General features: G+C 41.5%; 2 protein-coding genes across 2 annotated transcripts; both read left to right on the forward strand.

The window, feature by feature from the left end:
* Positions 1-5,732: 5,732 nt before the first annotated feature.
* On the forward strand, positions 5,733-6,677 carry LOC129339189 (olfactory receptor 2AP1-like). Its single transcript, XM_054993789.1, has one exon. It carries the CDS (start codon positions 5,733-5,735, stop codon positions 6,675-6,677), a length of 945 nt encoding a protein of 314 aa, XP_054849764.1.
* A 14,819-nt stretch (positions 6,678-21,496) lies between these two features.
* LOC129339190 (olfactory receptor 6C3-like) lies at positions 21,497-22,441 on the forward strand. Its single transcript, XM_054993790.1, has one exon. It carries the CDS (start codon positions 21,497-21,499, stop codon positions 22,439-22,441), a length of 945 nt encoding a protein of 314 aa, XP_054849765.1.
* The last annotated feature ends 4,982 nt before the right edge of the window (positions 22,442-27,423 follow it).

The raw sequence follows: 27,423 nt of genomic DNA on the forward strand, positions 1-27,423 counted from the left end.
AATAGAAAGGCATCCATTATTCTTATATGAGTATTCTGTTATTCCTATAGAATCATAAAGTTGGATATAGGTAGCTTTTTCACTCAATTTCACCCAATATGTCTTGTTACTGCAGCTTGTATCTAACATGGCTTCTGGTCAACTCCTTCATATACAGCCTGAAAAACAAGGAAGACAAAGAAGCTTTGAGAAGTGTAATTGGGAGGATTGTGCACTACACAGTTTTCCCATAAAGCTAGTGAATCTGATTCATATAAAACAAACATTTCCCCCAGCAATATGATATTCAGTAGGCTTTTTAAAAAAGTTTAGAAAGATGAAGTTCAGTCACACTCTGAATACGGGTTGGATTGAGCCAGCTTTTTCACTGCGTTTTACCCAAGACTCTCTTTACTATAGCTCTCATCTTATGTCATGTTTGAATAGTCAGAGGGATGGTCTTCCATTTTTCACCAGCAAAAGAAAAATTATTTGAATCTAATCCAATATTTCACACGTTGTGCTTTTTACTGAGGGCCAAGCTACACATGACGAATGACACTTGAACAGCAAGTGTATTTCTCCCTGTTCACTTGCCCTCCACTCAATCCACTTGCCGTTCAAGTGTCATTTGTCATGTGTAGCTTGGCCCTGAGATACTTCTTTCCCTTTCTAAAAACACTTGTTAAATTAGTGAGGGACTTCTAATTAACAGTGAAATCCTAAGCAGAGTTGCTCCAGTCTGGACTATATGAGCTTTATGAACAGATGTTCCTGCAGCATGGTGGGAAGTTCAAGTTACAATGTAAACTATGGCAATATATTGTGGGTAAGACCATAATGATTAGTGTTACCTGTAAGTGATGTCATATCACTCAAATCTTTGCTGAAAACTGAAATAATGTCCTCTGTGACAAGCTAAGAGTTCCTCCAGTCTCTATGGTCTTTACTATATAGATTATGGAAATCCATCAGCATCACAAGAAATGGTGTCATATCACGTGAAAGACTACCATTCCCAGGCACTGCCCCCCTAAACTCACAGCATCCTGGCTCAGAGCTATGTAGGTTAGGCTGAAAGTGTTTGATGGATGGATCACTAAGGGAATGCCTTTTTTTTTTTAAAAAAAAGTCACTCACTGGCAGAAGATGACAACACAAGGGTTGAAATGTATCTCCCTGGAGAGAGAGTTCCAAAGTTTTGGTGCCATGACTGTGAAGGCCACCCACCTAAACTCAAAAAGGCACAGACTAACACAGAGATCCTTGACATTTTCCCCATCTTAGGGCCAAATCAGATGAAACCCTGGGAACCCTGTGCATGGAGTTGTGAATGGGAGTGGGGCAGGTTTGGGGATCATAGTAGAATTCAGCAGGCTAGGACAGAGCTGACCCTCCATGCTCATGTAGTTTCCACACCAGACCACATTCAGTACAAGAATATGAAGGAACAAGTTGCCCCCCCCCCTTTAACCCCGATATAGTGCAGCCTCATGCAATGCTATCTGAGAGGATCTCACCCACATCCCAGGAGCAATTGCCTCACTCAGCCTTCGATCCCAGCCCCTATGCCTAGTCAGTAACTTTAAGCCCCACTCAAGCTGGGATGCACCCACTTTCCCACCCTTATGACCAACTGCAGGACTTTCCATCTCCCATTCCCCTCACTCTCCAGTGTCACGTCCCAGGCAGCCAGCCCTGTCCTAGGAGAATAACATAAAGCTAGAATCTGCCCCAAAATCTATTTTGTGAACCCTGAAGTCCAGCCCCTGAATACTCCTGTCCATGTCACTGACTTATCCCCATGCTGGGCTGTTGGATGAGATCCTGACTCTGTGGAATAAACAGTGCTATGTGAGGGTTTTGAGCAGAATCCTACCATCGCAGGTGCTCTTAGTAATTTTTAAAATCCCTTTTCCTCCATACCACATTCCTGATACAAATACAAATTTTCTGCAGACTTCATATGCGTAAATCCCAGTGTCTTTTCTGTTTTGGCCTTTTCTGACCTTCTGGAGCTACCTGTAGAAAATCAGAAGCTACCTGTTGAAAATTTCCTTTTAAATATTTATTTATGCAACATTTTAGTGACAAGGCTTGCACTCCACCATACAGCACTATATCTCATTTAAAAATAAAACTGACATGTTTATATTTTTGCTTTCTTAGTCAAATATTCCTTTGAGAACAGTAATTGTACTAATTGTGTACTATATTTAAAGCTATTTCTAAACTTGCCATTGAGTTAATTCGGAGAACAGAAATGATATTGATTGCATTAGCTGAAAAACAGTACTAGAAGAGAGAGAGTTATTTTAACGAAATTTACTCTATAAAACATCCTATACAGATTAATAAAACTGGCACACCATTTTAGGCATTCATGAGCCATCATTTTGGGACAATTACTAATACTGAAAGAAATGAGGTGAGAAGGAATGGACTTGTCTCAGCACTGAATAATCTTTTCTGAAAAGAAAATTTATTACTCTTCAAACTTCTTTGCTTAATACTTCTCTGTCTTGTCAACACTGTCTTATTAAAGGAAGCAATCATTTAGAATTAAACAACAGGCATTTAAAAGAAGACAAAGATAGAAAACATTTATGTGGATTTCATCACTGCATGATGGATTTCTGATTGCTTAAAATGCATGTATGTTAATGAGGCTTCTTTGAAAATGATCATTATGCTGAATATTGAATGAAATTCTAACAACAAACATTCCAGGCCTGGATGAATTATCTTAAGATAGGGGAAGGAAATGTGTCTAGTTTGCAGAGCACAAAGGTCATGGAGAAAGCCAATGATTCCAGTCCATTGATCTTTAAAAAAAGGTATAATATGAACTTTCATGGACTTTCTGTATGTGAAAGAGAAGTCAGAATCAGTGATATGTAGATCTGAACATTAGAATTTTATGGTAGGCATTAAATATTATGTGGAAATATGGATAAATAATGGGGACATTTTCTCATTAAGGTTGAATTTATATATTTAGTAAAGACTAGGGTAATATGAAGGAACTATTGATTCAGGGCCAAGCAACAATTGACAAATTACACTTGAATGGCAAGTGAACAGACACACATGTATTCCTCCCTGTTCACTACGTGATCCTCCCTGTTCACTACATGATGCAGTGGAGTACAAGTGGAGCACAAGTTTACAGGGAAGAACACATGTGAGCCTGTTCACTTGCCATGCAAGTGTAATTTGTTACTTGTAGCTTGGCCCTAAGTAATGAGTTTAACAAAGTTCTATAAAGTGTATCAATTGGTATGTCTCCCTGCCTTTTCCCTCCCTTCCTTTTTAAAAAAATATGTTTTCCATGTTAATTTTTGTTTGTTGTAATAAAATAAAAACAATTAAAAAATTAAAAAGTGGGAGAAAAGTATAATATGCTTGAAGACTTAAGATGAAACATTGACTAAGCCATGAGTTAAGTTGTTCGAAATGCTCAATTTAGTTTCAGCCTAATTTGAGGGTTGTTGTGATGATAAGGTGTGATAGTTCTGAACCATGGAAAGTCAGGTTTTCTCAGAATGAACATTCATGCATCTTCTTTCAATTATGCCTTCCTCCTAGGAACTCAGGGTAGTGTATGAGGGATTCCAGCCCTCCAGTTACAACAAACCAAGTTTAGACTAAGAAAATTTACTCAGTGAGATTTGTGGCTAAATTGATATTTGAACTAGAGATGGGCACGATCCAAAAAAAATTGCCGATCCAGCTGATCATGGATCAGCGCCGGTGATGATCTCAACTAAACGATCCACACCGATCATCTCCCATTCCCGATCCGTGGATCATGGTTCGTGGAGGCCAAAGCGGGGCGTGCTGCTATTCACAGCTATGTGGGAAGGTGGGTGTTGGCAGCGGCCACCGGGTCCGGCAGGCAAGGGGAGACAGCGATGAGCTGCCTCCCCTCAGGGGGCAGGGGGTCTGGCCACTCACCAGCAGCACCCCCCATGTGCCTGCCCACCAGGCCAAAAAGGAGCACGCTGGCGAGAAAAGAATGGTGGGTGATGCCGGCGGCATCTGTGTTTGTGTTTGGCTGTCAGAGCTGCCTATCAGGGTTTGCAGGGATGAGATTGGAGTGCTCATGGCTACAGAACACCCCCTTCCCCCTCCCTCCCCTGGCTGTCTTCTCCCAGCTGGTGACTGCTTTTCTGCTCCGTGTTTGGAAGGAAGCCTTGCTGATCAAGGAAAGCTGGGTTTCCATTCGGGTTTCCAGGGCGACAGAAGGAGGGGAAACACAGCTCAGGCATTCCCCTGGCTCTATTGCCCTGGGAATAGATTACTGGTGCCTGAGTGGGTGCCCCCTCCCATTCGCTGGATCGTTGGCCGTGGCCGATCACGATCCGCTGAGTCACGATCGCACGATCGCCATTATCGTGGGGGTTTTTTGGATCGTAATGCGGATCGTGCCCATCTCTAATTTGAACCTTACAGTGCAATCCTAAACAGAGTTACTCCAGTCTAAGCCTAGTTTACTAAATCCTAGGCCGTTTCCAGATGGCTTTCCTGAAGCCGCTCCATGCCGCAAGGTTGTGGATTGTGCCGGGGAAAATGCGGAATATCGCGTTTTCTCGTGCAAGTTTTGCGCGACGTCGTGCAAAACTCTCGTGAGAAAACACGATATTTCGCATTTTCCCCAGCACAATCCACAACATTGAGGCATGGAGCGGCTTCAGGTAAGCCATCTGGAAACGGCCCTACTCTCCCACCCTAACCACTGTACCACACTCATCCCAGGTTACCATTGTCGTGTTGATTATCAAAGTGATTTATAGGTCAGAATAATTGCTATTTATATTAACAGTCTTATATAATTTCTGTATCAATAAATTTAGGATGAAGAACACAAAAAGGAACCTACAATTTAGAATTTCAGAATTATGGATGGCTATTGCCAGCACAGGGAGAAAAGTATTTCCAAGTGAAATTGAGTTTGATCCAGCCATTTTATTTGATCTAAAAAAGAGAGAGAGAGCCACGGAGTAACATGCATCAAATGAACAAAACCGTGACCGACTGACTAAAGCAGTTAAAGAAACAGTAATATCAAGATTTAATACAGTCAATAAATAATTAAAGTGAATAGTACAGCAGGTACAAAATCACTGGGGATATAACATGAAACCCATGTAAACAATCAAAGTTGATTACAAAGTGCAAATGCTGAGTTCTTAATGATAAAAAATACAAGGGCTCACAATCCCATCAGCATATAAATCAGTTTCAGTGCAGCTAAAAGCCTGTGTAAGAACAAAAGATTAGAAGATGACAATCCAAGTCATTAATATAGCAGCTGAAAAGCTTTTAAAAAAAGACTAGCAGTAACCGCAACAGGTTTGCATGCGAGGAGTCCGGTTTCTGATATCCCCTTCTTCCTGGCAGTTACAACTGTGAAAGATAAAGTTCATTTTACAAATCATATGCAAGATAAATGGATAACAAATCCTAAAGTGCAAGCTTCTACTTACATAAGGATTCCTAGGTAAGTCACACATATTTCTGTAAGCGCATCCGCCTTTGAGCAAACGGCCATTGCGCTTACAGAAATATGTGTAACTTACTTTGGAATGCTTCCTCAGCTGGAACAAGACTTCTTCTGGCAGAGAAAAGGTCTACATTCAGGAGAGGGAGGTCTCTAGATTGAAGTCTTAGTTTCCCCATCAAAAATATTACTTTTTAATTTTGCTTTACATTTTCCTTTTTCAATAGGACTTGATTACTGACACATCGTGATGTTGAGAAATAAGACAAGAATAACGGAAATAATCCTCCTGGGGTTTGAAGATTTGACTGATCTCCAGAGTATTCTTTTTCTGGCATTTCTATTTATTTATATTGTGGCCATAACTGGAAATAGTCTCATATTTGTGCCTGTTATTCTTGATCAGCACCTTCATACACCCATGTACTTCTTCCTAGGGAATATCTCCTTCTTGGAGATCTGCTATACCTCTAATATATTTCCGAGGATGCTCTCAGCCATTCTGACTGGGAACAGAGTGTTTTCTTTCAGCAGTTGCCTCACCCAGTGGTACCTCTGTGGTTCTTTCATAATTACAGAATGCTGTTTACTCTGTGTGATGTCTTATGACAGGTATCTGGCAGTATGCAAACCACTACATTATGCAACAATGATGAAGACCCAAACTTGTGTCCAGTTCGCAGCTATATCTTGGATTAATGGATTTTTAGTTATGTCGCTATTACTTATTCTGATGTTGCAGTTAAATTTTTGTGGTCCCAATGAAATAGATCATTACTTTTGTGACTATACCCCAATCCTAAATCTCTCTTGCAGTGACACAAGAATGATGAAACAGCTAAGTTATGTTACAACAGCCATGTTTATACTCTCTCCATTCCTTCTAACCTTGACATCTTATATATATATTATAGCGGTCATATTGAAAATTCCCTCCACTACTGGGAAACAGAAGGCTTTTTCTACCTGTTCATCTCACTTGACTGTGGTGTCTCTTTTCTATGGTTCTATAATAACTGTGTATATGCTACCAAAAGCTGAAGGAAGGAGAGAGATGGGAAAATTCTCTTCTCTTCTGTATGTAGTGCTGCCCCCTCTGCTTAACCCATTCATATATAGCTTGAGGAACAAGGAAGTCAAAGAAGGTTTGAGAAATATAATTAGGACGATTATACACTACAAAGCCATCCAGTAAACTCAATATTGTGATTTATCTTTAGTTCATTGATTCTGAAGCGGTTTTCAAACTACTGACACAGATCAGTAGTTTGTATAGCAAATACATTTGTAATTTGTGTAATTAGGTTTAATCTTTCTTAAGAATTTAGTCTTTATAAACACTTAAGTCATGAAAATAAAAAAAAACTCAGCATTTTCCCTACTGAATAAATAGAATAATAAGCCTATTGCTCCTTTATATCTTGTATTATTCCTAAAGAATCATGGGTTTGGAAACAGGCAGCTTCTTCACTCAAGCTCAGCGCACATGCCATTTTACTGCCTCCTATGTCCCTCATGGCTTTTGGCCATGCAGGTTCCATTATCCCCAGCAGAGCTTCGTTGTTGCAGCTAATGGGAACACCTTTTTATCAGTAGAAAAGCCTATTGGATGCAACATGAGATTCATAAAAAGGCAATGTTCCATAAAATTCAGGGGGTTGATGCTTTTATGGAGAAGGTGCAATATATGTTTGTGGGTGTGGATGGGACACTCAAAGGACATTCCAGTGTCCTGTTTTCACAATTCCATAATTTGTGCCTGCAAGATGAGGAGTTTTTAAAAAAGAAAAGTCAAAGTGGAAAACCACTGTATGGCAAGGAGGCCATAGTGAATCTTCACCTACATAGGGATCCCAGACCCCTTGGTGGGAGTGGGGAATCCCCCACTCCCTCCCCTGCCCCCACTTACCTGAGCAGCAGGGGGGTCACCTTCCTTGCGTGCTCCCGCGTGGCACGGCATGGCTGCCAGGATCAGGCCCGTTTTGGCCTTGATCGGGGCCTCTATGGAGCACAGGAGCACTCCTGTGCTCTGCAACACTCAAAATGGGCCCGATCCACGGCAAACTGGGACCATTTTCAGCAGCTGCAGAGCACAGAAGTGCTCCTGCACTCAGCAGCGCTGAAAACAGGCCCATTTTGGCATGGATTGGGCCCATTTTGAGGCACTGTGGAGTACTCCTGCACTCTGCAGCACTCAAAATGGGCCCGGTCCATGGCAAACTGGGACCATTTTCAGCAGCTGCAGAGCACAGAAGTGCTCCTGCACTCTGCAGAGCTGAAAACAGGCCTGTTTTGGCATGGATTGAGCCCGTTTTGAGGCACTGTGGAGTGCAGGAAAGGAACACTCCTGCACTCCACAGTGCCTAAAATAGACCCGTTCTGCTGCTGATTGGGCACATTTTGAGGCACTGCGGAGCACAGGAACACTCCTGCGCTCCACGGCACCCAAAACAGGCCCGTTCTGCTGTGGATAAGGCCCATTTTGAGGCACTGCGGAGTGCAGGTACACTCCCACGCTCTGCAGCACCTAAAAACAGGCCAAATTCGCGGTAGAATGGGCTGTTTCTGGTGCTGCGGAGTGCTCCTGTGCTCTGCAGCACCCAAAAACGGGCCTGCCCAGGGGGTGTGCATTGATGTCACTCCTGGAGTGATGTCATTGTGCCTGTGGGGGCTTGTGTGTGCTCTGTGCATGCTCACCCCCCTCTTCTCAAAGGTAAGTGCTAGGCCCCTGTCCCCCACTGGGCGATTGAGGGGGCCTGGCATCATGTGTGCTTTTTATTTACCCTCTGTGGCAAGGTTATATCCAGTCAAGGCCAGTTCCCAGCTAGCTGTGCCTAATATTGTAGTGATTAGTGGAACACAGATAAGGAGCAGTCTAAACAGACAGTGACATCTCCCTCAGTCAAGGGCCTGATTCCTTTGTTTTGTTCTCAGAGCATAGCTATTGCCTTGTATTAGATCCTTGCCACCTGACTTGCTCAGCATTACACACAGGATGCTGGCATCACCATTAAGATCCTCAGTTCTTTTAATTTAAGCACTCAGCCTCTGGCTCACTTGGGGCTACCTTTGCAGTGTACGGGGTGAGGGGCATAGTGTAAAGCAGCTGCCATCTTTTTGCAGGCCCAGTAGCTCCCAGGTGCCTTGGTGGGGCAATGTGCTGTGCCCCAGTTTCAAATTACCTGCCAGCTAATCAGTAGCTGGCTGGCTGGCTGGTGGGACAGGGCCCTAGAGGCCAGACCCTGAGGACCAAGCCTTCCCTCTAGTCTGCCCGATAGGGTTACACAGCAATGGTGACCAGGAAACTAGCTGGAGCCCCTGTTGGGGCCCCTGTCAGTGACTGTCCCAGGCCGGCCGGCCCTAACAAAACAGACAACTTGGGGGAAGAGGAAAGAGCGGTCAGAGCAGGACCTTATCTGCCACCCTCTATGTCAGAACTAATGGCTACCCAGGCCAGTGAGGGATGACCACCTAATGGTGGCCCCTGTTGGTCTTGGTCCAAGATGTGCCCATCAGGTCCAGACTGCCTACTTTGCCTCCTCCATCTCCAACCAGCTCTCCTTTACCCATCATGCCATGTCTATTGCCACTGTTGGCGCAGAGGTACAGGAAGGTCTGGTACAGTCTACAGGAGAAGAGGTGAATCATATAATTAGCTGCCCAGAAACTCTTGTACCCAGGAGTTTCTGCCTCCTTGCTGATTATGCACATTTATGCTGTTATACCAATAAAGATATTTGATTCGATGGACTGGAGCTATCATTTTCAACAAAAATCTTGCTGAGTGGGGCTTATTTTGGCCACTAATATTCCTGCACATTCAGTCCCCTCTTGGTAAAATGCCTATGATCGTATCAAGATTGCTAATTATTATTAATGTTCCTTTATGTATTCATTATTGAAAAATAAAAGGGACAAAATAACACAGATGAGGTGAAGGATCTGACAGCTACAAGAAACTGGGCACACACAATGCCCTGGATAAAACTGGTCATTTTTTAAAACGTGGAGTAATGGTGAATTCTAGTTTATCACTTCCTTTTCAGAAACAAAATGTAGAAACAAGAGCACAGTTCATATAATACCATTTTTAGGAGTAAGCAAAATGGCCACAAAGGGTGTGCAACTTTTCAAACTCACCAAAACTTTTCTTCAGGCTGGATGTTGCAAGAAGAAATAAAACGGCAAGTTTAGCATCAAAAGGGGAGAAGGCAAGGACTTCCGGTTTGGGATTTATGGAGGTCTAACGCAGCTCCATTTGCGGAGCTGACCGGACTGCCGTTTTAAGCGGCCGGCGGGGTGAAAATAGCCCGCGGCCGACTGCTCTCAGGCGGAGAGCAGGCAAAGAACGCTCGAGACCCTAGGGCGCGTTGATCTCGGACGAGGGGGGGCTCTACACAACGGGTCCCCTCCCGATCCTTGAGGTCCCACCCTGAGACGGGTCGGCTACAATCTCTGCGGCAGTTTTGGGGCCAATTCGGCTGGCATAAGACCTACATACCCAAGCTTCGATTGGGGGAAGAAGTGGAAAGGAGAATCTGAAATCGAAACAGCGATTACAACCCGAGAAAAGTGAAGGGAAGGTAAAGATCACTATCTTCCGATACAGGACAGATTGATAAAAACAGAGAGGAAAAAAAGTAGACTTTTAAACTGCAACAGACTAGTGAAAAGGAGGGGAAGCCTCGGCAGGAGTTGTATTAGAAAAGAGACTATGTTTAAAGAAGTTATTAAAGAAATCGGACTATTGTTTTGAATACCTGTGGCTTTGGAGCTGTGAGAAAAAGACACCATCGCGAGATCTGCTGTGGGAAGACGGGAGACAGGAAGTGCGTAACGGCAATAGAGCGGCTGGAGAGAAGCGGCCCTGGCTGGAGGGCAGGAAGAAGGGAATCGCCATCTTTGAGAGGGGAAGGGCCGCGGCCTCAGCGGAAAAGGAAGTAGGCCATATTGGATTATAAAATCATAGAGAGACCATAGAGAAAAGACGCCCGACATTTTGGACCCTTTAAAATTAATTAATGCAAGAAGACCGGGACATTTGAAATAAAAAAGGTACTAAATTTAACGCCACGGAGCTAAGGAAGAGAGCGGACTCGTGGGAGCGAGCTAAAGCAAGCCCCACGATGTCGAAGAAAGAGTGGCAATCGGCAATAGAAAACCTGGATAAAAAACTTTTGGAGGTGATTAAAGAATTTAAGGACATGAAATTGGAGCTGATTAAAGAGGTTAAACAGACAGTAAAATCGGAGCTGTCAGAAGTAAAATCGGAGCTGTCAGAAGTGAAGAAAGGTATGGAAACAATACAAAGTGAATTGCAAGGGACGCAGCAGAGAGTCAAAACAGTAGAAGGAGCGATGGAGAACCTAGCAGATACGCAACAAACAGAGATGAGGCAGATGAGGGGAAGGATGGCGGTTGCGGAAAGCAGACATATGGAGAAGCAGCTCAGATTTCGCGGCCTGCCGGAAGTGGAAGGAAAGACAGCGCAAGAATAGATGACGGAGGTGTTAGCTGAATACCTGGGGAAGGAGGAGGAGGATGTTGTGGCTATCCTAGATGTGGCATATCGTGTGAATTCGAGAATTGCAACCCAGAGGAAACTACCAAGAGACGTGATTGTACAATTTACAACAAGAAACATGAAAGAGAAGATTGTGACTAAACAGTTTCAAGATCCATTGGAGATCGATGGCAAGACAATTATCATAATGAAGGAACTACCCAGATCAGTGTTACTAGATCGGAAAAAATATAAAGGGCTAATCCAGATGCTGAAGGACATGAAAATCAGGTACAGATGGGAGCTCCCAGAGGGTTTGTCCTTCGAATTTGGAGGAGCTAAAAAGCGTATCAGGTCTGAGCGGGAGATGGAGCGATTTATAAGGGACAATGAAAAAGACTTACCAACAAGATTATGAATATGGAGTGTAAAGTATTATCTTGGAATGTAAATGGACTAAATTCACCGAATAAGAGAAAAAATATTTTTCACTGGCTATTAAAACAAAAATGTGACATTGTTTGTTTGCAAGAGACTCATATTCGAAAACAGGATGTAAAATATCTAAAACTGGGAAAATTGGGCAAAGACTTTGTAGCGGCCTCAAGTAAAAAAAAAAAGGGGGAGTGGTGTTGTATGTAAAAGAGGAGCTACAACCAAAATTTATAATGAAAGATGTGGAAGCCAGATTTGTAGCAGTGGAATGTACTTGGAATTTAAAGAGAGTGTTGGTAGTCGGAATCTATGCACCCAACGGCGCAAAAGAGAGCTTCTTTGAGGATTTGAGGAAGCAGTTAGATGATTTTTCATATGACCAAATAATACTTGCTGGAGACTTCAATGGAGTGACAGACTTGGAACTGGATAAAAAGACTACAATGACACAAAAGAAAAGAGGACTATTACCAAAGCTCTTTTTTGAGTTGATTCAACAAGAGACTCTTGAAGATGTATGGAGGAGAGAATATCCTAAAAGTAGGCAGTTTACTTTTTATTCTGCAAGGCATTCCACGTTATCAAGAACTGACATGATCTGGGCCTCAAAAGATTTGGCGTTATGGACTAAAGAGGTAGAAATAATGCCGATGGTAGGCTCAGATCATAACCCAATTATGTGGAAGCTGGGGAAAAGGAGGAAAAGGAAAGCATGGAGAATAAATGAGGATTTGTTACAGGAAAAAGAGAATATGGAAATATTGAGAAGAGAGACAAAGTTTTTCATCCAATACAACGTGAATAAAGAAGTACCAACTGATAAAGTTTGGGATGCTTACAAGGCGGTTAAAAGGGGCATACTAATGGACTTAAATGGTAGAGCAAGAAAGAAGAAAGAGGAGAAGAGACAAGAGATTGAGGAGAAAATAAAAACTAAGGAAATACAGTTAAAAAAGAGACCAGGGAAAAAGAAATTATACCAGGAAATTAAAATATTGCAAGAACAGCTAACAGCAATGAGTAATAAAGAATTGGAGTGGAATCTCAAAAGGCTGAATCAGAAAGTGTTTGAGGGTGCAAATAAACCTGGGAAGTACCTGGCATGGCAACTGAAGAAAAGAAGGGAAAAGAAAACAATAAATAAAATTTGTGAAGATGACAAAACGTATTTGGAACAGAATACCATTAGTAGAGCTTTTTATAAATTCTACGCTAAACTGTATAATAAGAAAGAAGTAAATAAAGACTCAATAGCGTCATATTTGGAGAAAATGACACTTCCAGAAATCTCGGACGCTTGGAGAAATAAATTGAACAGTGAAGTAACGGATGAGGAAATAAGTAAGGCAATACAATCTGCAAATCTAGGAAAGGCGCCAGGGCCAGACGGACTTACAGCTAAATTTTATAAGACTATGGCCAATGAGCTGGCACCATTCCTAAAGGAGGTGATCAATGGAGTTTTAAGGGACCAAAGGATTCCAGACACTTGGTCTGAAGCGAACATATCATTGATCCCAAAAGAGGGCCAAGACTTGACTATTGTGAAAAATTACAGACCTATATCGTTACTCAACAATGACTATAAAATCTTTGCGAAGATACTGGCGGAGAGACTGAAGGGGTGGCTTTCGGAAGTTATAGAGGAGGAGCAAGCAGGCTTTCTGCCAGACAGACAAATAAGAGACAATTTAAGGACAGTGATTGATGCTATTGAATACTATGATAAGCGTTGTGATAAAGAGGTTGGTTTCTTCTTTGTTGACGCTGAAAAGGCATTTGACAACTTAAACTGGGATTTTATGTTTGCCACTATGGAAAAGCTACAATTAGGAGAAAGATTCATCAGAGCAATTAAGGAAATTTATAGAGACCAGACTGCAGCAATTGTGGTAAATGATGAATTGACCAAGAAATTGACTATAAGCAAAGGAACAAGACAAGGTTGCCCGTTGTCTCCACTGTTGTTCATTTTAGTATTGGAGATTCTGATGATACAAATACGACAAGACGAGGAAATTCGAGGAATAAAAATAAAGGACTATTCATACAAGGTCAGAGCATTTGCGGATGATATAATGTTAATTGTAGAGGACCCACTGGAGAACATGCCAAAAGTGATAGATAAGATCAAGGAGTTTGGAGACCTGGCAGGTTTCTTCATTAACAAAAAGAAGTCAAAGATACTATGCAAAAACATGACTAAGCAGAAACAACAATTGTTAATGGAAACAACGGATTGTGAAGTAACAAGTAAGGTGAAATATTTGGGAATTGAACTGACTGCAAAGAATATAGATTTGTTCAAGAATAATTATGAAAAATTGTGGATTCAGATTGAGAGAGACTTGATTAAATGGAATAGGCTCAATCTGTCATGGTTGGGTAGGATTGCAGCGGTTAAGATGAATGTTTTACCAAGAGTGATGTTTTTGCTACAGACAATACCAATCATCAGAGACTCTAAACAATTTGAAAAATGGCAGAGGAAAATATCAGATTTTGTATGGGCAGGCAAGAAGCCTCGAGTGAAAATGAAAGTTTTACAAGATGCAAAGGAAAGAGGCGGAATGCAACTGCCCAACCTGAGACTTTATCATGATGCAATCTGCCTAGTTTGGCTGAAAGAGTGGATGACATTAAAGAACAAGAAACTATTAGCCCTAGAGGGATATAAAAAAATATTTGGATGGCATGCATACCTATGGCATGACAAAGTAAAGGTCAACTCGATGTTCCTGCACCATTTTGTACGGAGAAGTCTATACACAATCTGGAAGAAGTACAGAATTTACCTACAAGAAGGAACTCCTTGGTGGGTGGTTCCATATGAGGTGATAGACCCGAGAGCTGTTGACAATGAACGACAATGTTTGACATACAAAGGAATAACTAAAATAGAAGCATCTAAACTTAGAATAAAGACACAAGAGGAACTATCACCGAACTACGATTGGTTCCAGTATAGACAGATCAGAGATTTGTATAACTCGGACTCTGTAAAGGGAGGTATACGAACAGAGAATTCGGAACTAGAGCAGACCCTTTTTAAAGAGGACAAGAAAAGAATATCCAAGGTATACCAAGTACTGTTGAAATGGTATACTGAGGATGAGACAGTTAAAACACAAATGGTGAAATGGGCTATAAATTTTAATAAAGAGATAACAATGGAGGCATGGGAATACTTGTGGAAGACTACAATGAAGACAACGACATGTACAAATATTAAAGAGAATATTTACAAAATGATCTATCGTTGGTAAATGACACCAAAGAAGATTGCGCTAGGGAACTTGAACACTTCTAATAAATGCTGGAAATGTAGGAAGCATGAGGGCTCCCTCTATCACATGTGGTGGTCGTGTGATGTAGCTAGGCAGTACTGGGGGGAAATAATAAGAGAAATGAGTGAAATTTTACAATTTCAAATAAATAAGAACCCAGAACTCCTGCTACTAAACCTGGGAATGGAGGGAATTCCAGCCCATCATAGGACGTTGATATTTTATATGACAGCAGCAGCCAGACTTTTGTATGCGCAAAAATGGAAAGTACAAGAAGTGCCAACTATTGAAGATTGGATCTACAAATTGCTGTACATGGCAGAAATGGACAAGATGACAAGAAAACTGAGAAATCTGGACTCAGGGCAGTTTAACACAGATTGGGAGAAGCTGAAACAATATTTGGAGAAGAAATGGGAGGTGGGAGGAAAACTGTGGCAGTTTGAGAACTACTGAAGTATAATAAAATGTAGAGGGGGGTGACTTTACCGGGGGGGGGAAGAGATAAATGTGAATTTATAAGCAGTTAGATTAACAGAGTGATATATATATATAGATATACAGATAGAATATTGATAGAAAATAATTAATGATAAGGTTTAAATATAAGGATTGAGTAACCAACAATATTTTCTTTCTTTGATAAGATTTGTATAATGCACCAAACTGAATGTACAGACGACTCAAATTGATTGATTATGTGATGAGCTATATAGAATTACCATAAAAAGATACAATGAGTAATTTATAATAAGAGAATAAGTCAAATTGTTTGATTTAAATGTAAGATTTTTATGGTTTATGACATATAGGTTTATGATATATAGAAATATTTAAAACTGGAAAATGGGATAAATTGTTTATCCAAGATGGAAATAAGGACTTACAGTTTGGGTATATAACAAGAAAAGTAGTTAAGGATGTACTGCTTAGCATAATGGAGAATGTATATTTGTTTTAGATAGAGGAATTTAATAGAAGCAAGGGAAAAGGGACAAAGGGTGGGAAAGCTGTTGGAAGTCAGCAAAAGGGGGGGAAAGGGAGGGGGTTAGAAATGAAAAATTTGGGGAAAATTGAATGTAATGTAAAAATAACGGATTCTAACCCAATAAAAATTTTTTCAAAAAAAAAAAAAGGGGAGAAGGCAAGGACATTGTTACAAAGGCACAGATTCAACTTGTTGGATTAAAAAAGGCCACAACTGTATTGGTTAACAGCCCTGTTTCCTCCAAAAAAGATCTGTACACAATGCCAAAATCACCACAAAAGTCCCAAAATGGCTCCCACCAAAACTCCTAAAGCCCAATTACTGAGATTTTCTCCTATATTGCCTAACCATGCAGAAGACTGGGATTCAGTTAGCATGTGTGCAATGAGACTATTAGGGCTGCTCCTGAAATGTAAATGCAACCAGAATTTAATTGCTATAATCCAGGCTTTTATCTCTAGGCGTCTTTAGTTGGTCTTCAAATGTATAGCCGCATAGGGCATACACATTGGCAGCCCTAAAATTTTCCTTAAGAAATTAGATTGTATTTGTTCAACTGCTTTATTAAAGGCTGTAATCTGGATTGGAATGCCATAAAGCAGGTTATCACTAATGTTATGATTAAACACTCAAAGGGCTGCAGGAATATATTGATTTCCTTATGTGTAGAAGAAATAAGTGATCACTAGTATGTTACTATTCACAGATTTTATCACTTCTTGTTTGTGGGTTACCCATCTAGTGCTGTAGTGGAAATACACTCCTAGGTATCTAAAGCTTTTGATCTGTTCAATCACTTGCCCACCTATATTCCACTTAACAGGTTTCCAGGTTTTCCCAAAAGCCATGATTGTGGATGTATTGAAATTTAAGGTAAATTTATTTGATTCACAAATAGTCTAAAAAGTGATATAACATCCTTTTCATCCCTATTTTTGAAAGGGACAATAACACCGTATCATATGCATACAAAAGAATGGGACGTGCATTGTCCCTAGTTTTTGGTAATGGCCATCAATTCCTTTCAAAAGGGGGCCAAGTAATTTAGAAAGAAGTTAAATGAAAGGGAGCTAAGATGCATTCTTGTTTTACTCAAGTATTAATTGGAATCTTTGGAGTTAGGTCTCCATTCTTGGAACATCTAACTTGACAGGTGGTTTCAGAATAAAGCTTTTTGTTCAAGAAAAGCAGTCTCTCTTCAGTCCTCCAAGCTCCCTTAATTTCTTCCACAAAAGATCTCTGGAAATGGAATCAAAGGCACCCTTGAGATCTAAGAAGGCTGCATACAATTTCCTATATTCTCTTTCTGATATTTATTCACTAAGTGGCTTAACACAATATAATGATTTAAAGTTGACTTCTTCTGACAAAAACCAACTTGTTCTGGGGCCAAAATCTGCTGTGCTGATATCCACAACTTAAGTTTGTTTGTCAGATATCTTGTATATAGTTTCCCAATGGTGGATCAGTTTATAGTTGCTAGAGAGCTGACAATCTACTTTTTTTTAAATATAGGAACAACTATAGCATTTGTCCAGGCTTCAGGTATCAAACTCGACCTGTCAACTGCAGTGAACAAGGCAGCTAAAAAGGGAATTCACCACTCTGGAAATGCCTTGATAGCTTCAGGAGGGATTGCGTCAGGCCCAGGGGCTTTCCCCAGCTTGATTAACACAATCAGGGATTCAGCCTCCGCTACCTGTACTGGAGGCCATTTTAAACAGACACCCAAGATAAAATCAGGTTCTTCTATGATATTGGTTCTATTCTCCTGGAAAAAAAAACTTCAGAAAATATTCATACCTGAAATTTACTGTTATTGTACTGTTTACAGGACCATTTCTACCCAAAGAGTCTGAGATCAAAGCCCAAAATTTCCTCGTATCATTATTTATTATGGCTTGGAGGAGGAGTTCCCAGCATATCTGCAGAAAGGCTTTTTGCTTATATTTATATAATTGATGTAGTACTGTTTTAAGTTCAAAGTACTGCTTCGGGGGATACTCTAGATTTAATTCCCAATACTGATGGTAGGCAGAGCGCTCTTGGGCCTTCATATTATGACATTCACTATCAAATCAACTTCTTGTGGATACCTCCTTTACTCTTTATTTATTATTTATTTATGTATTTCAATTTTTATTCCGCCCTCCCCACTTTTCATCAGGCTCAGGGCGGATTATATTCAATAAAAACATTACAATAAAACTTACATTTTAACATTTTAAAACAGCAGTACAAAAACAGTATAATATAAATATTTAAAAAGATACAAGATAGCAGCAACAAAGGTAATCAATCTGCCATCCAATCATCACTTAAGAAGAAAACTAGATGGTGGATGCCTGAAGTAGGGAGGAACCCGATCTCCTCTATTCAGCCCTTGGGGCCCAGCTCAGCCTCATCCATACACCTAAGAGAAACAATGGCTTCTCCCATAATGAAGCCACCAATATTACAGAGTCAAACTCACGGGAGCAAATAAACACACATATTCACAAACTATCAAAATTATTTCCAAAGTGAAAAGTGCTACAGTCATGTGATAACTTCATGTCCTACTTAAACATGTATACATAGATACATTTATCCACTCCTTTGTACAAATGAACAGAAATGACCAAACCAGGAACAGCAAAGGGTCCAGAGATAAAGTCTTTTTCATAGACACTTCCAACAATGTTGTGTCTTCTTTTGTCTTCTCTTTTTCCTCTTATAAGCGGTAGAAAGCAGAACAGATGGAATACAGTTCCCCGCCCTATCTGGGGCCAGCTCAAAAGCTCAGATTTCGTCCAACCAGGGTTTACAGAACTATAATTATGGCACCCCTATTTCTGGAAAAAAGTTATCCTGAGAACAAAAGAATCACCCAAAACATAATTGCTGGTTTGGGTGATTGTCTTTAAAAACATAGTTTCTTAACAAGATTGATGGGATTTACGAGGTGTTAAATGTCAGTAATACTCTTTAAGTCTGTTTCACACTACTCAGAATTTCCAAATCTTTTAAATCTGACACTCTTAACTAGACACCCATTTTTGCTCTTTATAAATAGGCTTTGACACCTCCATGCTCTCCCCACACTGAGCAAATCATTATGGGAGTCACTAGTCACTTATGGGATAGCAGTTATCTTGGGGGTTCTTATCAAAATGTGAACAAGGGGCCTTTTTTCCATCTGCACTGTACTATTCTATGGGAGTGTGATTCAGATTAATGATTCCTAATTTTTTGTGATGAGGGGGGCTTGCTAACTTTTATCAGGAAACTGTGGGCTGCCATAACATTAGAAATGATGAGTAGCCCATGGCAAGACGCAGGTGAGGAACGTGAATTGAGAAAAGGTGAAAATGCTTTTTCTTCCTCAACAGAATTGTAATCTGATCCAAATCAGAATTTTCTAACTCCCAGTGTTTTGTTTATTTTGGTCCTTTTTGAGCTTCTTGTGCTTTCCTCTGAATTTATCAGCTGTCTACATGTGGAAAATCCACAGATTTTCTTTTTAATTTGAATTTAAGGAACATATTGGCAATAATGCTTATTCCAGTTTCTCACTCCAATATATGATGTGTTATTTCCCTGGAGAGATCTCTAGAGCATTTCATGCTCTCATAATCAAATATTGAGACCTTTGAGACCTATCATTATACTACTTGTGTACAGTATCTAAAGCTGTTTCTAAATTTACCATTATGTATTAATTAGGGCAAGAATAGAAAAAAATGTCTATTGCTTCAGCTTATATATAGTGCTAGAAGGGATATGGGTATCTTACCAAAACATAATAACAAATACTATGCAGAGCGTCAATACTGACACACGGTTTTAGACATTTATGAATCATCCTTCTGGGACAGTAATCAATATTGAAGGAGATGAGGTGAGAAGAAATAAGCCAATACATCATTTCAGCACTGAGTAATCTTCTCTGAAAAGTAAATTTATTACGTCTCAGCATTCTTTGCTTAATACTGCTCTGAAAAATGAAAAGGACTTATAATAATAACTTTCAAGATAGCAGAGGGTTTGCACAGAAGGATAAATAATTTTAATATTACACTGATGTGGCTGTTGGTTTAATAATCAGATGTAGAACAATGGAATGTGTGAATCTAGGTGGTTCAAATGTTATTTTGGGGTGCTAGGAGCAATGTTTGGACTGGTACCAGTTCATGTCATCGTGTCATATCAGGGACTGACTCCAAAGTCTGAGGATATGTGATTTCGGTAGGTCAAAATATTTGGGGGAGGGTACAGCTACCTCCAGTTTCTGCATGTGCATTTGCCCTGAGGGCACCCCACTTTGCAGCAGTTGGCAGAAGAACTGAGCTTTGGACCAGGAAACATCATAGGTTCACTTGGAGGGCAGCATTCCCTAAATTCTAGTCCAATCCTTATTTTGCTGGTCCATATGACATGTGCTGGTCCAGTTCTTATTTGGGGGAATAGAACTTGTAAATTATCCTCCATATTTTGACTGGGCCCATGAATATGGAACTAGTAACTGTGAATAAGGAACTGGGAACCAATTTCAGGCCATTTCCATATGTTGCTAAAGCAACGGGCTACTTACTGAATGCTGGCGGGTTTATTTACAAATTCCAGATGCCTCCGATTTCAAAGCGGAAGCAGGCAGTTTGTCTTTTGTCTGATCAGTGTCCTTGACCCGGCACAGGAAAGAGCAGGAAATCCCGGTCTCAGAAAAGATGCTGATCAGATGAAAGACAAACTGCCTGCTTCTACTTTGAAATCCGAGGCATCTGGAATCTGTAAAAAAACTCCGCCAGCATTCAGTAAGTAGCCCGTTGCTTTAACAACATGTGGAAATGGACGCTGTCTCCTTCACTCTCATCAGTTCTGTCTTGTTAAAGAAAGCAATGGTTTATAATTAAGAGTTGGCCTTCTAAACCAAGATAAAGAGATCAAATCATTACAAAGAGTTAATCTCTGTACGAAGGATTCTTGAGTGCTTGAAATGCATGTACCTTAATGAGGCTATTTGGGAAAGAATTGTGATGCTGACTGTATCAAATGAACGAAATGCAAATGACAATAAGAAAGTCTCTGACTTTCAGTCCACTGATGTTAGAATCACTTGTGCAGGATATGTAATGGGAGATCTGAGAGGAACCACTGGCTTAGCTATGAAGCAAGCCAGTTTGAACTGGGCAGGTCAGCGTCACACTAAATTGTATGAGAGTTCTGGTGAAGACGGTGTGATAATTCTGATCCATGGAGAGAAACTGGCTTTAATAACATTTGTAACTTCTGCATCAATAAATTTAGGATGAAGAAAAGCAAAAGGAACCAATGTTTTAGAACTGTAGAATTAAGGGTGAAAAATATTCCTGAGAAAGAGAAGAATAAATGCAACTGAGTATGGCCCATCCAATTTATTCATTCAATCTTGCCCAGTTCCCATCCTAATTACAACCCTGATCTCACATGGCTTTAGATGCCATGATCTATAGCAGAACCTTTTTGATGGTGAAAAGGAACCTATCCTCCCTTTTCAATGAGAAGAATAGGATTCAACCTAGTACTTCTACAATTTTCCATATAAGATTAGCCGAACCGGACATCTTATTTTCAATCTTATTCCTTAACTGGGATAGGAAGGTACTTCCTGGACCTTTCTAAAGACTTTGTGATTGATTATTTTTTAACTTTTTCTAGTAATACCAGAACTTTCCAATTTCAATTAATGGGTTTTAAAATAAGTTTCCATCAGTTATGACTTTAAGTGTTTTTGGGTTTTGTCTTTTCCTTCTTCAATAGGACTTGATTACTGACAGATCCTGATGTTGGGAAATGAGACAAGGATAACAGAAATCATCCTCCTGGGATTTGGAGAATTGACAGACTTTCAGATTCTTCTTTTTTTAGTATTCCTCGTGATTTACATTGTGTCCATATCTGGAAACATTCTCATATTTGTAATTGTTATCTTTAGTCAGCATCTTCATACCCCCATGTACTTCTTCCTAGGGAACATTTCCTTCTTGGACATTTGCTATACCTCTAATATACTTCCAAGAATGCTTTTGGCTCTCCTGACTGGGAATAAAGTGATTTCTTTCAGCAACTGCCTCATGCAATGGTACCTCGTTGGTTCTTTGCTAGTTACAGAATGCTGTTTATTGTGTGCAATGTCTTATGACAGGTATTTGGCAGTCTGCAAACCACTACACTATGTAACAATGATGAAGACCCAAACTTGTGTAAAATTAGCAGTTACATCTTGGATCAACGGATTTACAGTTTTTATGATATTACTCATTCTGTTATTGCAGTTAAATTTTTGTGGCCCCAATGAAATAGATCATTACTTTTGTGATTATTTCCCAATCCTAAAGCTCTCTTGCAGTGATACGAAGATGATAATACAGTTCGGTTATCTTGTCGATGCCATGTTTACAATTCCTCCATTCTTTCTAACCTTGACATCCTATGTATACATTATAGCTACCATCTTGAAAATTCCCTCTACTACTGGGAAACAAAAGGCTTTTTCTACTTGTTCCTCCCACCTGATTGTGGTGTCTGTTTTCTATGGGTCTCTAATAATTGTGTACATGCTGCCAAAGAATGAAGGAAAGCATGATGTAACAAAATTTTATTCTCTTCTGTATATAGTGCTGCCCCCTCTTCTTAACCCTTTTGTATACACCCTGAGAAACAAGGAGGTCAAAGAGGGTTTGAAAAATGTTATTGGGAAGATTGTGTGCTACAAACTCATTCCATGAAGCTGATGATTGCAATAATATTTTCTTTAACATCCTGCATATTGTCATTTATCTTTAGTTCATTGCTTCTGAAGCAATAGTTTTAAAATACCAACAGAGTTCACCAGACTGTTATACCAAGCATACGTAATTCATTGCATATTTTAGGTTAATCTTCTTAAACAGATGTCAGAAAAATACTGAATAAATTGAATTAAGAGAATGATGTCCATTATTCTTATACAATTATTCTATTAATCATATAGAATCATAAGGCTGGATGCAGGTAGCTTTTTCACTCAATTTCACCCCAGTTTCCTTGTTACTGCAGCTTGTGTCCAACATAGCTTTTGTTCATGCATGTTCTGTACTCTCCTGCTTTTTTGTCAAATGAAAAGAAGATTGGATATAAAAAGAGATACATTTAAAGCACTGTTCGATAATATTCATGGCTGTGAGCTTTTAGGTTGAGGGTGGAATCTCTTCTCACCTGTAGGAGTTTACACAAGATCACAATGACAGAAACCTGAAACAAAGCTTAAGTATTAGACCTATGGAAATACATAGGTTGAAAACAGTGTAGTGAGATTAAGATAGTGCATACAGCAAACAGATAGTATATATTATAGTAGCTGTGTCTGGGGTCAGCAGCCCAGCCTCCGGACTTGCTGGCAGGCAGTGGCGGGGGGGGGGGCAGCCAGGAGGCAGCCGTTCAACCATTCTGACTGGCAAACAGAGCCAGAACCTGCCTACTCCAGGGGGAAGGGGCAAAAGGCCAAAGCCTCAGAAGGCTGGGGGGAGCAGGGAGAGGCCAGCAAGTCCCACCCTCGAGGGGGAAGAGAGAGGGCTAAACAGGAGAGAGAGAGAGAGAGAGAGAGAGAGTGAAAATGTCCACTCCCTGAGGGGAGGAGGTGGCTCACTGCCAGGTTAAAAACTCCCCCCCCCTGTGCTCTAAGTGTGTGTGTGGGGGGTGCCCTTCTGCTTTGGCCTCCCCAATCCCCGATTGGAAACGGGACTTGTTCGGTGTGGATCGGTGATCTGGGGTCGTCGCCAGCGTGGATCCACGAAAAGCTTGATCGGTATTTTGGGGGGGATTGTGCCCACCTCTACTCGATAACCATTCTGTGTTGAGATTTCTGCTTGTAAACCACCTTTGCAAGGCAGACCTGTTTGGTTAATTCCCTTATAGGCTCTGGAGCTTTGCTCCCTGACTCCTCAGCCTTGGGATAGATAGGGGAGCTGGTGGCAGCTTACATAGGAAAGAATGAGACTTTCTCCTCTGGCCCATTTTGTAATGTATGTGCTGTTTGATAAAGGCCTTCCAGGCAGCCTGTGTCCCCTCCCCTTAGCTTGGCTGGGGCAGAGGAGCTTGTAACCCTTAACATGGTTCAACAAATATTTTGTAGCTTTGAGGCTTCAGAGAGGCTTGTCTGGCTAGGGGTGGCATTTTGCATGCAAAATGCCCCCAGACTTCAGAGGACCACCTCCTACCTGTCCTCCCTCCCTCCACCAAGTCTCGAGCAGATCCCACTTTGGGGGGGGGCATTTTATGGCCTCCCAAATATGCTGCTCTTAGCCTCCCCTTTCTCCATTATTTCCTATGGGGGAAATAACAGAGGCTTGTCTGACTAGGGATGACATTTTGCATGCAACCTTCAGAGGACCAACTCCTACCTGTCCTCCCTCCCTCCACCAAGGCTCAAGCAGATCCCACTTTGGGGGGCCATTTTATGCCCCCCAAAAGTGGTTCTCCTGCCACACCACTTTGTCTTTCTACTGTGGGGAAGACTTCCACACTGCAGAAACACATGAGATTGGGGCTGCCAATGGCCACAGCCACAGTCCACCTGCACCAAAACTACCAAATATCACACACACCCTCCCCAAAATCTAACCTACCCTGTCCTGTGGCTAGCCACTTTCTATTGATTCCTGTTATGGGAAAATATCCCACAGCAGGAACCCACGGAATGTGGCATCTATGGCCACAGGCACAGTCCCCCTTTTAAATTCCCCCCACAGCTGCACACTGACCCAAAGACACCCTCCCCAACATTCCCACACCAGCCACTACCCAAGGAGCAGGTTTGCCAGCCGTCCCCCATTGTACCCTGTGATGGGAACTTTTAAACTCTTTCCCAAGGCAATTATGCACAGCCCAGGGGTGCCACAATGGTGGGCACACTCCTAAGTGTGAGCTTGTCCCTGTGAAAGAGCACCTGAACCACAGACACCCTCCCCCAAATTCCCCCACCACCTACAAAAATGGCTGGCCAGCCAGCCCCATTGTTCCCTACGATGGGAACCAACTGCACAACAAAGAATAAAACACAAACACACACTGGATAAAGTAAAAAAAAATATATGTTCCCACTTTGAAAGTACAAGTAGGCAAAGCATCGTGACACATTACACCAGCAGTCCCCCACACAGAAAAATAACACAACTCACTTAACATCAGAGAATCACAAAAACACAATTCCTGTCAAAAACACTATTTCTTTAACAGCTGTAGGTTACACAGCAGGAGGGCACACCAAAGGGCATTCCAGCATTCCACCTCACAAAAATAACATAACTCAATATCAGAGAATCACAAAAACCCAATTCATGTCAAAAACACTGTATTTCTTGAATAACTTTAGGTTACACAGCAGAGGGGCACACCAAAGGGCATGCCAGCAGTATCTTACACAAAAATAACACAACTCACTTCACATTAAAGAATCACCCAAAACATAATTGCTGTCAAAAACACTTTATTTCTTTAACTGCTTTAGGTTACACAGTAGGAGGGCACAACAGGACATGAAACAGTCTACTACACAAAATAATACAACTCACTTCACAGTTTTTGACAGCAATTGTGTTTTGGGTGATTCTTTAATGTGAAGTGAGTTGTTATTTTGTGTAAGATACTGCTGGCATGCCCTTTGGTGTGCCCTCCTGCTGTGTAACCTAAAGCTGTTCAAGAAAAAAGTGTTTTTGACAGAAATTGAGTTTTTGTGATCCTCTGATGTTAAGTGAGTTGTGTTATTTTTGTGTAGAGGAATGCTGGAATGCCCTTTAGTGTGCCCACTTGCTGTGTAACCTACAGCTATTAAAGAAATAAAGCTTCCCCACAGTAGAAAGACAAAGTGATTTGGCAGGAGAACCACCTACGGGAGGGGGCGTAAAATGGCCTCCCAAAGTGGGATCAGCTTGGGCCTTGGTGGAGGGTGGGAGGACAGGTGGGAGATGGGCCCCTGAAGGTTGGGGGCATTTTGCATGCAAAATGCCACCCCTAGCCAGACAAGCCTCTCTTATTTCCCCCATAGGGAATAGTGGAGTGGAGGTGGATAGGGGCACCTTCTTTGGGAGGCCATAAAATGGCCGCCCAAAGTGGAATCTGTCTGAAACTTGGTGGAGGGTTGGGAGGACAGGTGGCAGCAGGTCCCCTGAAAGTTGGGTGCATTTTGCTTGCAAAATGCCACCCCAAGCCACCTAGAAAGATGACTTGTTTTTCCCCATAGAGAACCATGGAGAGTGTAGGAGGATGGGGGCACCTTGTTTGGGGGGGCAAAACATGGCTCCCCAAAGTCCAATCTTTCTGAAACTTGTGGGGGTAGTTAGAGGAGAGTTAGGAGAAGGTCTCTACCAAGTTTGGTGTGATCTGAACAGAAAATGCACCCCCTGACCCGTGGAAAGTCAGGAGAAGGTTTTCTCTTTGAAAACAATGGCCGAATCGTTTAGGCAATCTCTGTTTCAGTATTACCGAAATTTTTCGGTATTCAGAAAAAGTTTTGGTAATACTGAAAAAAACCGAAACGGCCCTGATTCAGTATCTTTAACCTAATCAGAATACTGAATTGCACACCCCTACCCGTCAGGCCCAGTAGCAGCCGACAATACCCACCTTGCTTACCACACTGAGAATAGCAGTGCACGCCTCTTTGGCCTGGTGGGCGGGCACATGGGGGGTGCCGCCAGCATGCAGCCAGACCCCCACCTCCTAAAGGAGAGATGGCTCATCGCTGCCTCCCTGTGCCCACCAGGCCCGTCAGCCACCGTCAATAGTACCCAACTTCTGTACACTGGGCCAACATCAACAGGTGGCTCTAATTGTATCGAGTGGGAGGTTCCTGAGGGCCTTGTATTGGAGAGCGTATAACTCCCAGATCCCTTTTGCAATCTTGACTAAACTTGGGTGATGGCTGTAGGAGAGCCTGCAAAACACTCCCCGGGAATCCGGGCTCTCTAAGTGCAACGGGGCCATTCTGCACCCAATGAACCATGAACTGGTTCATTAACGGAAAATATTCATTGCGGTTCGCAATCTTGGGATCATCATTGGCACCGAACCATGAACCACAGGTTCATTGAATTTTTTTGGTTTGCGGCCGTGTCTAGACATGAACTTTAGGCTGGTTCATTTGGTTCATTTTTGGTTCTTTGATGCAGACAGCCTGGTCCCAATAAATCAGTTTCCTAGACAACAGGGGGTGGACTTCCTGCAGACCTTCTGCTGACCCAGAAGTGACCTTCTGCAAGCCCAGAAGTGACCTTCTGCTGGCCCAAAAGTGATGATATTCTTACCTGGATGTGACATTTTCACAAACCAAATGAACTGGTTTGTAAACCAGGGGCTGGTTCCTGATAGTTCGTGGTTTGTGAAATTTAATGAACCATGAACCGTATGGTTTGAGGGTTTTTTTCCGGTTCATGCCCATCTCTATTCTTAACTTGACACAGCTGACCTGGCCACTTGGATCCATGCTATGGTAAAATCAAGGCTTGATTATTGTAATGCTCTATACATAGGTCTCCCATCTAAGTTAACTAGGAGGCTCAAATTAGTGAAAAATGCTGGAGCTCAACTGTTATCAGGAGTAAGCAGGGGCATGAACATCACTCCCATACTAAAGTCACTCCATTGGCTACCCATCAGTTAACATGTTCAGTTAAAGGTATTAGTTATTACATACAAAGTTCTTCATGGTTTTGATCCTGCATACCTACAGGAG

This window comes from Eublepharis macularius, chromosome 12 (assembly GCF_028583425.1).
Source record: "Eublepharis macularius isolate TG4126 chromosome 12, MPM_Emac_v1.0, whole genome shotgun sequence".
Lineage (NCBI taxonomy): Eukaryota > Metazoa > Chordata > Lepidosauria > Squamata > Eublepharidae > Eublepharis > Eublepharis macularius.